The 17,034-nt window shown below is 31.5% G+C and overlaps 1 protein-coding gene across 1 annotated transcript in view; it reads left to right on the top strand.

Moving 5' to 3' along the window:
- Positions 1-5,050: 5,050 nt before the first annotated feature.
- The window catches only part of LOC137926906 (lachesin-like), a 37,927-nt gene continuing 25,943 nt past the window's right edge, over positions 5,051-17,034 (top strand). The window contains exon 1 of the mRNA XM_068770643.1: positions 5,051-5,111. Within this exon, the coding sequence (XP_068626744.1) occupies positions 5,051-5,111 (61 nt within the window). The remainder of the gene's footprint in view (positions 5,112-17,034) is intronic.

Raw genomic sequence — 17,034 nt, 5'->3', positions numbered from 1 at the left:
AATTTTCGCATAGAAATAATGGAGTTAAATAGTTCGTTTACCAAAGATTTTGTTTGATTCTTTATAACGACTCTTACATTTAATGTTAATGTATTTATTGACAGAACCAAAAACGAAAAAACTGAATACTAGATGATATACTAGAATTCACGTTATACGAAGTTTCATATAGTTTAAAAACCATTTTACAATGTTAAAATAATTTAGTTGTACATCATACTATTAGATTATCAGTGAAAGATCTATTTATACGCGTTTCGCAAGGCGTTCAGAAGTGCACACTGCCAATCGACTGTTTCTCGCCTTATCGCGAGGAAATGTCGTGTAGTCTCCATTGTATCCCTTAATAGTCGTAATCGGCTATTGAGCCCGCGGCTAACGACTTTTTGATTAGAACTAAGCTTTAACACATTTCGCTGTTGGCACGAGGTCCTCTTTTTGATCATTATAATTGTTCGTTATACTAAATACTTTAACATCATCTATGGGCTTAAAACAAGAAGGTTTTCACTAAATGTTCTTTTGTTTGCACTGTTTAACGTAGGAGCCATTATTTTAAAGCGCAGTTACCTTCACAGCACTTGCAACAGTTTACATTACTAAGCTCATTATAAATTATTCATTATTGTACAGCTTTTTAACAGTCTTAACAAAAACATACAATAAACATTTTTTTGTTTTTATAACACTTTAATTTTTACGCTTTCGAGTATAAATTATAATAAAACAGAATACTTTTAACTTATACGGTATCTGTGTTAAAATATTCATCGTCCTCATCACCAAATCGTTCACTAATGAACACAAGCCTCTTCCATAAATTTCCAATAAAATCGGTTAGAAGCGGTCAGCATCAGTCTTTCGTCGACCTTTGTAGGCCCTTGGTTAGTTAATCTTGAGAGCACAACAGTCACGTGTTTTGCGCGCTATATTATGTTCTCTCTACCACTTCAAGTCATTAAACCACTGTGATGTTGATTATTTCCGTTCAACTACGGACTATATCAATACTCATAAAAATATAAAAATAGTTTCTGCGACCACAACGAATATTTGTAACTTTCTAAAGGCGATGAATTAATTTCTAAATTGAACACTTCTTTAACTGCCTACTGGCTCTTGCCAATCCGCTGGGCTATATCGGCTGCTTCCGTTCGTATACGGATCTCTTTATACTCGATTAGATTGCGTGGATAAATCTCAAGCATAGTTGCATGGCTTATTAAACGACTGCGAGCATGGAAATAAAGCTTGAAGTGAATTAAATAACGTATTACGTAAAGTAATATATTTTGTATATTTCTAGTATGTATCATATTTAATAATCTACGATGAAAACAGATAATGGAAAAGTCTTGTTGACATAAATATTTAAAAAAATAGATAGTCATCTAAAAATGAGATGAGTACCAACCGTTGCAAATGTACTCTAATCCCAGTTGTTGCAATAATATCTAATCCACTTAAGGACCCTCACCGACGAAAATCCATTTCATTACATCCCTTACAATAGTACATTAAAACCGACGGAGCCTTGGGGAGCCTTAAAACATAGTTGCAAATCTGAAACTAAAATCACTTTGCAGCTTTCGAGTAAAACGTTTCTGGAAATCATTTATCTGAAAGCTACTCCCTTCCGCTATCAAAACCGGATCAAGAAGGGTGAAGAACATAAACTCGACCGCCCTTGCAGTTAGATAAAATAAAAAGGGGAGTTTGATTCACTCGTGTCGTGCCACACGTAACGCGTAGATCGCCCTTCTGCCGGTCCTCCGTAACGACGTCTTTATATTGAGCTATCTCTCCATTTGAATACGTCTCATATCTCAAAGTGAAGGGTACTCAATGTAACATTATAAACAATATTAAAAATGTCTTACCTGCAGAATAACAAACGTTATCATGATGTAATAGGTATCTAAGTTTTATGCCTTTTTAATCACTGGTTTATTTATGAATAACTATTACTTTGTAACATAAGCCTTGTTTTTAATTATCTATGTGTTTGGTACTTTTTGACGTAAATCGTTAAGTATTAGTTATTAGATGAAACATTAAATGAACAATATGTACCATTACCACCTTGGTTACTACGTCTTGGTTAAATAAAACGCAATTCTTGCAAAAGTTAAAAAAAGTTACGGTCCCGGAATTGTTAGGGAAATTATATTCGATGTTGGTGAATATTTCAACGGTGACATGTTTACGTGACATAATTCGGACCGCTTTCCATCGCAATGGCATGTCCAGCCTGGCGTTGAGGTGTTGTGGTATTTATTAGAAAGGATTTGCTCGTCCCTGTTAATGTGAGATTTAGATTTACAATTAAACCGGCGCCTAACGACATCCTCGAACAGATTATATAACGTATATAATAAAAATGATAATCATTGATAGCGAAACTAACACCGTCACAAAAAAATAGAGATCATCATCATCATTATTTTAGCCATAAGATTTCGACTGTTGGGCATAGGCCTCCCTCAAATATTTCTAACAGGGCTATTACTTTTATCGAAGCATAAAATATTTATAGCTTTTTGTAAGCATTTCAATTTTGTGCAATATCTAAATTTTGTATTTTCGAATAACTCGTTCTTTACGAAAGGACAATAGATAGTATAAAATTTTTTATTTACTTCTTTTTCTAATTTACTAATTAACCAATTATTAACCGCCAACTTCGTTATTGATGACAGCAGTGGCAAATGTGGGTTTTAAAAAAGTCATTTAAACACATTTTAGCTAAAGATCTTGCCGTTGCCTTCTAGGTGTAGGTTCATCTCAGTATAAGAGACGGGGAGGAACGGGCGGCCAGCATCTGGCCTGGTAATTAAGAGCATCTGCCTACGTTCAATTTTGAAACGCGGTGGATGAGAGTTGCCCCGCACGCCGTCGGGTCCATTTGGGAGGGTAGAGCAAATTGCTAAACTTTCAATTAAAGAGTTGTTATTCAAACCGCTCCCGGTTTTCTCGGTGGAATTATGTTTTATTTCACAACGAACTCTGATAGATCCTTGTTTCAAATTTTGCCGCAACTCAGTTTTACGATATCTCTGAATGAGTGTTACGATAATTATAAATTAAAACTTGAATTGAAACGTCTTAGTTGTGTGACTAACTAGTTTTGTATTAGCATCTTTCTTATGTTGTGTTAAAATTAAAAGTAGCTATTAGAATAAAAACCAGCATAGTAAAATAAGAGACAGTGCTTATCATAAATTTACTTTAAAGGCCTTTTTATGTACAAACTTTCGTCTGTAATCATTTTTAACCGAACTATTTTTGAACAAATTAATGCGTATTCGCATAAATTTTTATTATAGATAGTAATCTCTTTCCCAAAAAAATGTATTTACGATGCCTCTTATTGTTTTGCCGAAATTATACTAAGTAATAAAGTTACTTTTTTCGGCTTACAAAATAATGATGAAAAAAGGAAACCAATAAAATGTAAATTATACTCCAGAGCCGTTATCTTAGTAGTTTTAAAAATGTCTGCTATCATGACTATTTTTGTTATTATTTTTTCATTGAAAATTATTGTAACACAATTGATTTAATTATCAACAAATTTCTTTAAATTATGTAAGTCATTCATATAAAATCTCAATGATTGATTTTAAGCCGAATATGAAGTTAATGATAAAATTAACCCGATCGTTAAAGGAACGTAAAAACTTTGTTTTTTAAATATATTCGTGTTTTTTTATTATCAAAATCTATCAAATTTTGAAATATTCTATGGATCATAGAGTACAAATTTAAAGAATTTCGTGGGCATTTAGAAATTATGTCGTGGATTTTTTTATTCTGATTTCACCTATGTAAATAAAATAAAATAAAATCTTTGCGTACAAGTAAAGAAACAAAAAAAAATTACTCTAATAATAATGATGTGTCTTTTGTTATTTTCATCAACATTTGTATGCGTACATTTGGAACACAACATTTCATTTCTTTGCTTGTTATACGTATGGTTTATAAACCTTTTATTTAATTTTTAGTGTAAGAAACTGTATGGTATGTAAATAAAGTCATATTAAATAAAAGAAATCCATAATTTACCAACTAAATACAAGTAAAGTGATTGAAAACTATTGAGATTATATTACATAGAACTTAGAAGCAATGCTCTTTTACGCAGTGAGGAATCCATCCGTACAAACGACATTGAAGCACTACAGAAATTGTCCCAACATGAGAAACTATTGTTATATTGTACTCGGAGGACATCTTGCTACCGCTTAGTACATGTAGTCCAAACTGCTATTCGTATTTTCTTGTGCAGTTTTAAAGATTTCTCTTATTTTGTATGAAGTTTATTAATGTAACTTTTTAGGTAACTATTAAACCTAGAAACCACTAGTATTAAACAGAAGGGATAGTTATATCGCTAATGATTTTCAACAGATTTTTTTATTTCGATAATTGACATTGACACATAGTAATTTTTTTGTTTTTAATATTTTATGTGGCGCTGTAATATTTATTATATACATAATTAAATATATCATCGTGCTTCTTAATCTAACCTTGCATAACTTACGTCTACCAAAAGCATAGCCTGAAAGTTATTTGTTACTTAATTAAACTTGAGCTACAATATTTATTTTGTTATGTACTAATTTTAAGTATAAGAATAAGAACATTAACAAAAGCTATGAAGATAATATTAATAGTATGTCCTAATTATGTCGGTATGTCCGTACACGTGGGTAGTCTGTGGCTGTAAGCTTTTGAAATTTTCCCTAATACTATTGAATGGGTTTTCAAATATGTATTACATGTGCTAAATAATTTGGTCAAAGAAACCGAATACGAACCATCGCTTATCGAATATTAAACGAACGAGCGCTTAAAATGATCTAAAGGTGAAGTTAAAAAGCATAACTTTAATGCGTGGTTGAATTGCGTATTTCTTATGAATTTAAAGATGAAATAAAAAAAAACGCTAATTTGCATAAAATTTATTTATATTGTTCCAGCGGTGGCAGATTTCAAGATTGCGGCTCGATGCGCGCCCGAAGACGGCGCCTCACGAGGAAGTATGCTGGTACACCTCTTGATACTTAGCACCGCCCTCGTGGCAGTCAACAGCGGCAAACACGGTATGTTTCTTGGGATCAAAATATATTTTGTATTCACGTATTCAAATACATCGTAATGGAGTACTCTGCTCTCTAAATTGCTTAGTTTAAAAAATTATACTTTCGAAAAATATATTTTTTATGTGACATATCCTTTTAAATCGCAAATACCTAAGGTCGAAATTTAAGTTGAAAACATGGTCACTGAGTAAACTTACCGTTACTCAAAGAGTGATGAACAGTGCCTTGCTCGAAATTTCTCTATGAAATTAAGTCAAAAATGAGGAGATCCGTAGACGAACAAACGTAACGAATTTTGCCCAGTGGTTTGACAACTTGAAGGGGCAATGGGCAGCCCAGATGGTATCTAGGATCTCCGGGTGATGTGGCGACCAGAAATCGGCAAGCGCAGGGTAAAATGTCCGACCGCGATGGAGACAAATGATCTTGATGTGGTCATTGGAAGACGTTTGATGCTGGTCGCCAACTAACGGTCTTATTGAAAATCTACGAGGAGGCCTATATCCAGCTTTTGACGGCCTATGGTTGAAATAATACTGAAGTACAACAGTATATTTGCGTTTTGATTATGGACGGCCCCAGGACTTTAAATATCAATAACAATCACTGTGTAATTAAATCGAGTAATTCTTGGCACGCAGTGTTATAATCTTGTAATACGAAAAACCTTAATTCAATATAGTTCTTATAACAAAAACAACAAACATAAAAACTTTCACATTATTTAATTTATGATATACCCTTCGCCCGAAACTCGTTGTTTGGTACTAACAATATTAGAGACTTGGCAAGTTAAAAATTTTTCGTGTAAAATTTACATAAACCTTGCCCAAGCTTTGCTACTTTCTACCTGTTTTTCTCTTTTCTTTGCATGTCTCTTATGTTTATTTCTAGCATTAAAAAATATTGAGAAGTGTTTTGCATAATTGTATAATTAAATGTATAATTTAAGCGTGGTAAGAAACATTTTATTGTCATTCTACTAAGCACTAAAGCACCGGTATTAAATATCGAAAATTTTCTAAGAAATTCTTTGGCTGCAAAATAAATTATCGGAGATGAACATAGTTACACTAATATAAGAATCAAACCGGTTGTACAAAAATCAGTCGTGTCGATCATAGCCTCGCCAATCGTACTGCACAACATGAAATATAATAAATTGTGTCAATAACTAAGTGTGAATATTAAAAAAAAAACATTTATATTATATAATTAATGTACAGGTTCTTTTAATGCAACCGGTGTGAAAAGAATAAAATAAACTCACTTATTTGCGAAAAAAGTAACCTCGCCTTGCTTTTGAGAACTGGATCCCCAGAGGTTTATGTCTTTTCGGATCAAGCGGCTTACCGGAGGACGCGCGAGAAAAACTCTTTTCCCTCATAAATATTTACTTTATGAAATAACGCGCCCCAAGCTCAGCTTAGTCTTACATACCGGCTGGGAGCAGGTGATAACTGTTAAATGACAAAAACACTTATTTGTACACGTATTTATATTAAAAGAAATCTACTTTTAAATTATCTCCGTTTTCCAAGGAACATATTTGGAAAGTTAGTATTGCTTTCGGATTTATTATTGACAAAAATATTTTTGTATTGAAATTTGTTTTATTAATCCCATGAAAATGCTTAATTCATATCGTTCGGCTGTGGGTGAGTGTTTGTGTGATCCTGAACGGATCTTTGTTGCATAGTTTTTATAATATCCAAAGTGTACGAGCCTTTCCTAATATTTAGAGAAAAGATATCTTGGGGACATTTTAAAATTATAAATATAATTTTACTTAACAGAAATACAGATAGCTTTGTCTAGTTTTTATCAATTTTATGAAATTTCGTAAGATATATTAGCATAAGTAGATCCTATATAGTATTGGTTTACTATTTTCCTGTTCTTATGTATTTTTAAATACATTTCGCGATTAAATTTATAATTCCTAACAACGTGTGTGTTGTAGTTTCAGTCATGCTGCGGCTGTTAAGCCATCTGTCGCATTAAACTAATAATCATTTCTACTAATCCTCTGCAAGGCTGGGAGCGATATCTTTATGATAGGACGCATCTTATATCTCGTAATGTGTCTATTATTATTTTACAATCCCTAAATGATATAAACATCTAAACTCTATAACAAAAAGCGTTATTTTTGAACACCAAAACTTCATCTATATACTTTACCATATTTTAATTTGATAGGCGCGTACCCGATATCATTATAGTTACAGAGTATATAAACTTAATACAAAAAAAAAACTATCGCAAAAGTGGTTGTGCTCAGTGTTTCTAAATTCAAAAGGTTTGTTGTAACCTTTTTGTTCTAGATAAAGCGTATTACTTTTGATAAGCTTTAAACGTGATACACGCCGCATCTTTTATTCCCGTAAAAACATGAATACTGAGGAAAAGATGTTCCGTCATAAATCGATAATTCGGGCATTCATGAAACTCTATGAGATAGAAATTCTTCAATAAATTCATAAATTACAGGCATTAATTTTATTTCGAGTGCGAATAAAGAATGTGAATATTTCACCGCAATTTCGATCTCTCTAGGCATATTGTTATAAATACGTAATTCATGCTTGTATTACGCGATAAATAAACAATTTAACGCGAAATACAAGCATCAAATCAGATTTCAAATTATTGAATATAATGTTTTCATATGACACAAAACATACACCCGTTAACATATATGTATATCTAGCACTTACTCTAGCAGTGATCGTGAACGTGTCTTTCGCTGATCACAAATACTGGTAAATTTACCGTCTGAAACTTTTTGTTGATAGATTTATCAATAAAAGTTATCGGTTCTAAAAGATTTTTAACCAAATTTAATGCTTATAATGTTTTTTCAGTTATATTAGTCGCTTTAAGAAAGTACAAGTCAATGGATTTTAGTAATAAGCCTGAATAAGTAATATTTTTTACAATTTGAAATATTTCAATTTAATTAAAGACAAATTTTAGCGTTCTATGGAAAATAAGGAATGTGGGAAGATAGACGACAAGGCGAAGTTCATAATCAATCCTAGGGAATTATTTTTTATTTACATTCGCTTCTGAATCGTTAATTATTTTTAACATCATGAAAAGGTCAGTGTAGTCAGTTTGTGCATAAGCTATCACTGGTTTGGAATGCTGATATGCTAAGTACAACACGCCAGAACAGTGGCGTACCTAGAACTTTTGCCGCCCGGGGCGATCTCCAGTTTGCCACCCTTTCTATTATATGTGAATCAAATAGTAATAGGTTTTTGATTTTAAAAAATATTGATACATGACTTCAAAGTAATCATAAAACTTTTCAAAAGAAATGACATTTATAAACTGACATCAAAAAATTTTAGTTAGGAAAAATTGCCGAACAAAGTCGTAAAGATCTTTTTACGAATTCAACGAATTTTAATGAATACAATAAAATAAAATTATTATCTTGTTCTTGAATTAGAATCCAAAATTTACACTACAATGCATTTATATACACTGAGGAATAATATTCGAAATCATAAAGTTAATAATAATTTATATAAATCAAATATTAAACTTATAATAATGATTTATTATTCAAGAAAGAAAATAAATTTGTAATGAAAAAGTTGCTTTTTACAACTATAAGTAAATATAAAAAATGCCGCCCCTAGGCAAGTGCCGCCCGGTGCGGACCGCACCCACCGCCCCCCTAGGTACGCCACTGCGCCAGAAACTCTACAATTGCTCTAAAATATAATTTTTAAATATTTAATGTTCACTTTATCATATGGAACTAACCAAGTCTCACACATTTTACATTTAACTAAAAACTCTTGAAAAAAATACTTAGACCCATGAAGGAAATTAATTTAAAGCAATTATTATCCACAAAAACATACCAAACTAATAATTAAAAGAGGTTGGTCTTATCACTGCTGGATATAGTTGGCACTCTACTAATTTGCTAGATGCCGTATAGGAGCGAAGTTGAAGATAGTGATGCACAGTTTTCCTTTTTACGTCTCAATCCAGATATGTCATATAACGATTTTTACAAACAAAATAAAATATACTCTTTCTTAATTTTACAAAAAAACTTACGTTAAAGTATTAACGAAAATTTAATTACAAATGTAACAGTAAAGTATGCATTATTTTTATAGAATTAGGCTATGTATTTCAAATATCTTTACGAAAATTTCAGGTACATAGGTTGTTACAAATTTCAGTTGTACGTGACATTTATTTTTGTTACATACGTCGACAAACATTATCATCACGTTTCAATATATCGCAAAATGTCTTTGTTGTACATGTTCAATAGATTACTTATTTGCCCCAAGATTCAATAGTTATTGTAATTTCTGTCAATTTTAAATATCTGTGTTTTTTTATTTTGTTTGTTTAAGAACCTTATAAAACTTTTCATTAAACATAAAATAACGCTAATAAAACATGAAAGATCAATCCCTGAAAAATTTAAATCTTTATGAATTATAATAAAGAGATCCTTTTCTTTATCGAGACCATAAGACTTTTTGTATACCCTTTTTATTGAAAGAATTTTTCCTGTTTAGGTCAAAGATGCTTTTTCAGTAAAATATCTTTATATCATGTAAAAAATATTTTATGTAAATTAATAAATGCTTACAAAATGTTTTATAGATTAATGTATATAAAAAAACTTTGTTACTAAAGAAAAGAGATTTAATAGAAAGATTTTTACGAAAAAGTTCAATTTTCTAACACTAACAAATTATTTACACTATTCGCTCAATATGGCCCGTCTGCGATACAAAATTTGGAAACTATTTAGTATTTCATATAAATGTTATTTATCATAATACAAAATAATATAATTTCTGTTGAAGGACGTCTAATCCTGGGTTGGGGCGTCCTTCATTGATTTGCAATGGAGGCAGCCTGCATCTGGCCTATTCCGACGATCTTAAGTCGGCAGTTCACCGCGTAGGTAGACATCTAGGCGTTCACATGTTTATAAAAAAATTTAATTTTACGTGAATATTATTCATTAAATGAAACTAAGCTGACCTTTTACGAATTATATCACAGTTTCGAGCTGTAATACGACCTGCCCGTGAACAAATATGCTACAATACATACATAACTACCGGTTGTTTTTTTATAATATTACTAACAGAAAACGAATAGTTCTGTTCTGCATTCGTCAGAATTAATAAATATAGCAAAAAAATACCGCAATATAGCGAGAGCATAATTTGTCTCATTGGTACTAACGAGTTAAGGATGTGTTCACATGACGGTAAAGTATAAGTCTACGTTTATTATTTCCACGTTGCGTGTGTTTTGATTGTTTTGTTTGTTTTGATTTTTTGTGTTTTTACAATTGACTGATGTTTAATCTATAACTTGGTGTGTTTCTTAAACAATAACGATAAACAAATCGGAAGAGCAGTCTACATAAAGATTAAATGGCATATTGCCTAACCGGGATGATGTGACCTGTCATTATATTTACGAGGCACTTTTACACCGAAGGCAACATTTGAAAAACAGACCGATGAAAGAAATAAAAAAGTGATTATTTCATGACCTATAAGGTTGCCTTATAAAACCTTTTAATAAATTTAAATAAAACAATTATAGAATCATGGTATAAAAAAATCAGTGAAAACGTCAGTTTAAGAAAAAGTACGAAAGTAAGAAATCTTAGTACGGCAACAATGACTAAAAATTATGTTATAAATTAAAATAAAAGCGAATGAGATAGCGACGAATTTTCGTTACTTTTTAAATTTTGAAAAAATAGTATTATACTATGAAGACAAATCATTAAATTATCAAAAATAGTTGACGCTTTCCCGTATCATTCGCACGGAAAACGGTTACAAGTGCTCTAAATCAATTACGTATTCTCAAATGTCTAGATCTACAAAAAAGGATTTTTATAAGACGTTTTTTTGTAAAACCCCTGTTGTTAGGGACCTTTTGTGTCTTTGATAATTTTATAACATTTCATTTCATTGTCATTCTCTTCTATCGTTCTTGATATTATCATTCATTCATTTACTATATATATAATATAATTAATTAAGGGTAGTGGGCAGAAGGCCTGGTCTAATTTTGCATCACAGCTCGATACTCGTCTGATGATAGTGGTAGCCAGCCACTGAACAGACGGCAGCAAGTTGAGAGCAGGGAGCGTCGGTAGTTTACAGGATGTGTCGGTTCCGGTGCAAGGATATATGAATTCAATCTCAAATAGTAGGTAATTTTAAGTGTAAAACTCGCACCTGTGATAAGTATATGTACAATTTGCTCCGCTGACAGCAAACCCGGAGAGGGCTTGCGATGACGGAAGGGCAGAAACCGAAAGCAGTTGATGTGATTGTTTACTGTCAGAGAACGGAGTTACAAAATGTAAAGCAAGTAAAACAAGAATGGGAGAGATAAACAATTAAACAAATTGAAAAGTAACAATGAATACATAATGATGGAACTATGGACACAGACAAAATGTTGAGCTCTAACTTATAGATAAATGCTACTTAATAATGTTGTCTTCATAATATTTGTTCAAAACTTACCCTTTTGGAGTGCGAGGCGATGTAAAGGTTGTAGCGTGAATTAAATAATGCCCAGAGAAAGAAAAGGACCAAGACGTGAATTTATAACGTAAATTCTTATTGGCTTGACCCCGGCGCGTGAGACGACACGTAGCTGGTGAACGCGACCGAGGCCAAGATCCTTCTGCCGAGCACTGATGTAAACTCTCTGGCTGGTGCGCGGGCGCATTGTAATTTGTTATCAAAACAAGGATCCGCTAAACCAATAGCACTTTTCCACGACCCCACGCCACTTGAGATGTACCATTCCCCGCTTAGGGTTGAACAATTTTTGGCTGTATTGCGATTTATGAGATGTTTCTCGTGTTTATATTTTTTGGTTAAAATTTTAACTAAGGTTTATGGGACGTTACAACAAGTAAGAAATAATTCTCAAAAACACAACGTGAAAATTCCCATCGAGTTTTTTTTTCGTAAGTTGAAACAAAAGTATTTATCGTTAGGCAATGTCCGCGTGTGAAGAGTTACGTTCGATTAAAGTAAATCGATGACACACAAGCTCCATCCGTCCGAGTGAATTTAATGGCCGATGTCAGAAATTCAAATACTATTACTACAATGCATCAAGGACTAATTCGAAATAGTACTAAATGAAAATTCTGCTTTTCAATGAACAAAGTAAAATTTAATCGCCTTTTATTTTGATTCGTTTATGCAGACATAATCAATCTCACATTTATACTTAACTTGTATAAATATACATACAATTATATAAAATTACCCCAAAAAACAAGCAATTTAAATCATATATAGGTTTAGACAAATATTGTAAATGCATCGTTCATATTGTAACTAAATATTATTTTTTTACCGCCGTATTTGAAAATTAAATTTATTTTACTATATCGTGAGACAATTAAATTAGTGCAGGAATTAAAGCCTAACGATATGGATTTAGTCAAATTGTGTGTCTAAGGAATATTAAATCGCTTTCATAATTTAAACAATCTCTTCTTCTTTTAGAATAAAGCTCACTCTCACCTCCATGTTAACGAACAAAAAAGCTACAAATACAAGTATATGAGAAGCAGAAACAGTAACACTCAACATCTCTTTCATCCGATTCCTTCTTTTGTTTTTTTCTCCTTCCTTGTTTTTTCTCTTTGCTTGCAAAAAGTGGACTCAGAGAATCGTGAAGATAGACTAAAAGTCTTATCTATTTATTTAAACTCTGTAACATGTAAATACTTGAGCAAAAAAAATCAGAGATAATAAACGTGAATATAAAACAAAGCCACAGATACTAATTTTTGTGGAACATCGATCTCAGTAATAAAAAATTATTAATTAGTTAAAGGAGGAGAAAAGAAGAGATGAAAGCAATACCCCTTTATGGTTTCCATCTTCTAGAGGCATAAGACTGCAAGAGTGGTCGAAAAATAGTTGTAGTGGAGTTGTTGAAAAATAGTCCAATGTAGCTCACTAAGTAATGATTAATTTATTTAGAAATTATTGTTTTATTTCTCTACTATTTATTAAACTAATTCTTAGCTTAGCTACTTACAGTCGCTGGCTCTTATCTGGCAAACAAGAAACTATTAAAAAATACATTTCATAATAAGGACTAATAAGGAATATACTCAATAATATATTAAACTCCACCCCACACAGTGCATCTAATCGCAGCTCAAGAGTGTCTTAAAATAATGGATTATTATTGTAAAGGTTTCATTGTATAGTGGAAATCACCTTCGACTTCTTGCCTTTAAAATTCTAGACTTGCAGCATGTTTTTAACTAATAATATTAATCGTCTAATATGAATATATTTGTGTCAAACATTACATTATGATGGAATTTTTAATCGAACATATAAAAGTGAAAAAAAAAACAAATAATTCAAAATTCGCTCGCAACTAATGCAGAACTATAATTAGAGCCTAACTTTTATTCCCAAAAATCTTTACTCGTTCCAATTTGCTTTAATTTTATAAGTTATTCGTAAAATCTAAGAAATTTGCTAACCCTGAGTAATAGGAATTTTCAATTAGTAAATATTTTATCAAAGATATTTTGCAGGTATTTTTACTTACATACTGCACAAAGAGTCATTACGTCTGTAAAACAAAACTACTACAAAGGCAGTTTGTACTGTGGCTATTTTAAGTGGTATGAAAACTTGTTATGAATAAAGTCGATCTATTTTAATATTTTTCGTTGATCTGTGGCGAATTTTCTGCACAAATTCTATCTATTCGCAATATCGATGTCAAAACTAAGCTTTCTGGTATCCGCTTGCGCCAATTAAATTTTCGCCCTCACAGTCAAGAAAAATTATTGGAACTTCGAACGATTGATGGTCACTGGAAAAGTTGGGTCACATCCACTGTTTGGAACAATGCTCTCGTTGTTTGCTACTAATATTCATATTGCACTTTACAAATATAGGAACAGGTGTCAGAAGCAGCGGGAGCAGGATAAGAATGAAGATGTGTCCAAAGTATCAAAACTTTCAGCAATAGGGAAAATGATGAAATGATGATGTATGAATAAGAACATCTGACTTTCTCATTCACACCCGGAGACATGGACCTTGGAAGAGATTATAAGACGCCCTTTTTCAACCTCCATAACAAGGTCTTAGCTAAGCGAAATGCTCGCGCCTTTATTATAACGGGTTTGGAGCTCTAGGTGACTTAGTTGAAGCCTCAGTTATATTAGAATTTTCCGAAGGTGTAATAAAATGCGTTAAAAACTATCATGTTCCTTAGAATAGGGCTTAGTTATCCCTAACCTGTTGTAGGAGGAAGCTAAAAAGATTGTCAGGTTTGCGAGCATTGACGGCGGGAGTCTTCATCGTCTACTCAAAGCGAACCTGAGGAGATCAGTAACGTCAAATGTTGTAGTATTGCTGCGGCACAACGATCCTTCTTCCAGAGAGGAAAGTATCTTAGGTCTATACAGTTGATTTCTCCTCGAATTCAAAAATAAAAGGGTGGCGTTACGTTACAAACGCAAAAAAGGGTGATGTGTAAATAATTTTAAGTTTGCAAAGTAACACAGCGATTGTCGCAAAAGTTCTAGAGCGTAAAAATAATATTTATTATTTTCCCACTACTCGGTAATTAATCTTAACATGGTGACAGTAGTAAATATTAGCATTCATAACTTGGTTCGAAATTACTGGCTTGAACAATACAATAAACAGAGCTGTGTGAAGTGAAATAAATTAAAGAATTTTTCGCAATCTGTGTCAAGGAGTCAACAAGAATAATGAAATGTTACGATTAAACAAACATTTATACTAACACAATAGTCAAGAGTTAATATTTAAGTGCAAAGTATGTTTTATTATATTTTATTTTCTTCGCCATCATCGTCATTACAAGCGTATCATCTATTTTTAATTCATTTCTTTCGGAATTCAAAAAGCTCTTATTCATAAATTATAGCATAATTAAATAAAAAAATGAAGCAATATATGGGTATTCTGTTTGTTTTTTTTGAAGAAACAAAATAACCTTATTAACTTCATTTGAACGTACGTCGTAGTAGCAGGTACTCATTATTTAAACTCACAACTGCTGATTATGGTCTAGCTCAAAGAATTTCGATAGGACCGATTGGAAGTGGCCAGCAGCCGTAGACCTTAATAATGTCGTTTGTTCATCCGGTAGACAGACCATGGAACGGCAAACACAGCAAAGTATATGGTCATAGTCCATGGTCTCTACTCCAAAACCTTAAGGACCCAGTAGCCTTCAATTCCGCTTACTATGTCGCTTACCTGACTAATGTCCTAAAATTAACAAAAATAATTCCTTTTACACTATAAAATAAATTATTAATTGCTTTATTTGTTTGTTCTTCAACTACGTCGTCTAAGATTAATAATTAAAAAGTTAATATTTTTGTGCACGTAAAGTAAAAAATGAAATGAAATGAAATATTTTTATTTGCGTAAACATGGTTAAAACACATGTATAGCAAAAGTAACTAGGTATTATGCCTGTTTTAAAACAATTCTACTTATAACTACTAATTTAGATTACGTACTTATTTTATTCAGTATCATCTCAAAAATCCTTAACAGTAAAGTAACATTTATCTACTAACCATATCCTAAAATTATGCAAAAAATAGCCTTAATGGTAGTTTCCTTATGCACAATGGTATTTTATTACATATAATAATTTCTTATATTGTAATGTTCTATCAGGCTTCACTAATGCTGTAATATCTCTTTTTCTCTTTCTTGAAATTGTTTAGTAAAATTATTAGGATATTTGAGTACAAAAAGAAAAATAATTAGAGATTAACTGTCTAACTAAACAGTTATGTTTTAAAGTTTAAGGTCGAATTAATATAAGTTCTATCAAAGAATAAATTAATATTGTGATAATAAATTCCATAGTGTATTAGAAATTTTATTATAAGTAAAAAACTGCCTATATAAAAACAACTTAGGATTAAAATTAAAAGACAGTCGGCGTGCATTTACATATATTTCATTCTCCTGTAGCATATACTTAAGTTACATGTTGGCATCTATATAACACCTACAATTTCCACGTCTCCAAATTTGTTAAGATCTACTCTATTTACTACGGCAGCATCCTATGCCCCGTTCATGGCAGATTTATGTAACTAGATATTTTTACTTCATTTATTTGCTCTGCGTTACTTTTCCCCTATTTAACCAGAATTCCTGATAAGCGGGTATTAAATGATAAACTCTTTTAACTTATCATGTTGAAAAAAATCTCTTGTTAAAATGTTCGCGAAATGTAATGGCCAATTAATGAAGATATTTTCATCTATTATGATATTTTCGATTAGATATTTTCATATATTACGCATTCGTATTTATTGCTTGTACTTTCCTCTGTTATTTTGTTGTTAAACGATGAAATTTTTTTTTTACAAAAATTAATTTTAGTCTTTATATGTAACAAGATGTACACAGCAATACCTTATACCAACATCTTTAATTTCCGTGGGCGTCCATTGCCTGACATATGATGCTATTTTTATTACAGTTTTTTTGTAACAGTAAAATACTATTTTCGTAATATTTAACTCTCTATTATATATTTTTATTCTCTAGAAAATGAAATAACTTCTATTAAACGATTTTGACACAAAGAATAAAATAACATTTTGCTTTTTAATTGTTGTATAATAACAAGTCAAATTACATTAAATCTCGTCATATGAGTCATAAATTTACACAGAAATAATTTGAAAATGAATTTTTAAATGAAATTTTTACGATTACTTTTAAAACGTTTACCACAACACACGACACGATGAATTAATATCAATGACAGCGTTACATTCTTTACTGCCGTATACATATACATGATATTAAAAACACGTTTCAATTATACGAGA

The sequence above is a fragment of the Battus philenor genome, unplaced genomic scaffold (assembly GCF_028537555.1).
Source record: "Battus philenor isolate CCGP_79_NKW_IND1 unplaced genomic scaffold, ilBatPhil1.0.hap1 SCAF_3, whole genome shotgun sequence".
NCBI classification, from domain to species: Eukaryota; Metazoa; Arthropoda; class Insecta; order Lepidoptera; family Papilionidae; genus Battus; species Battus philenor.
This window is presented reverse-complemented; position numbering and strand designations above follow the sequence as displayed.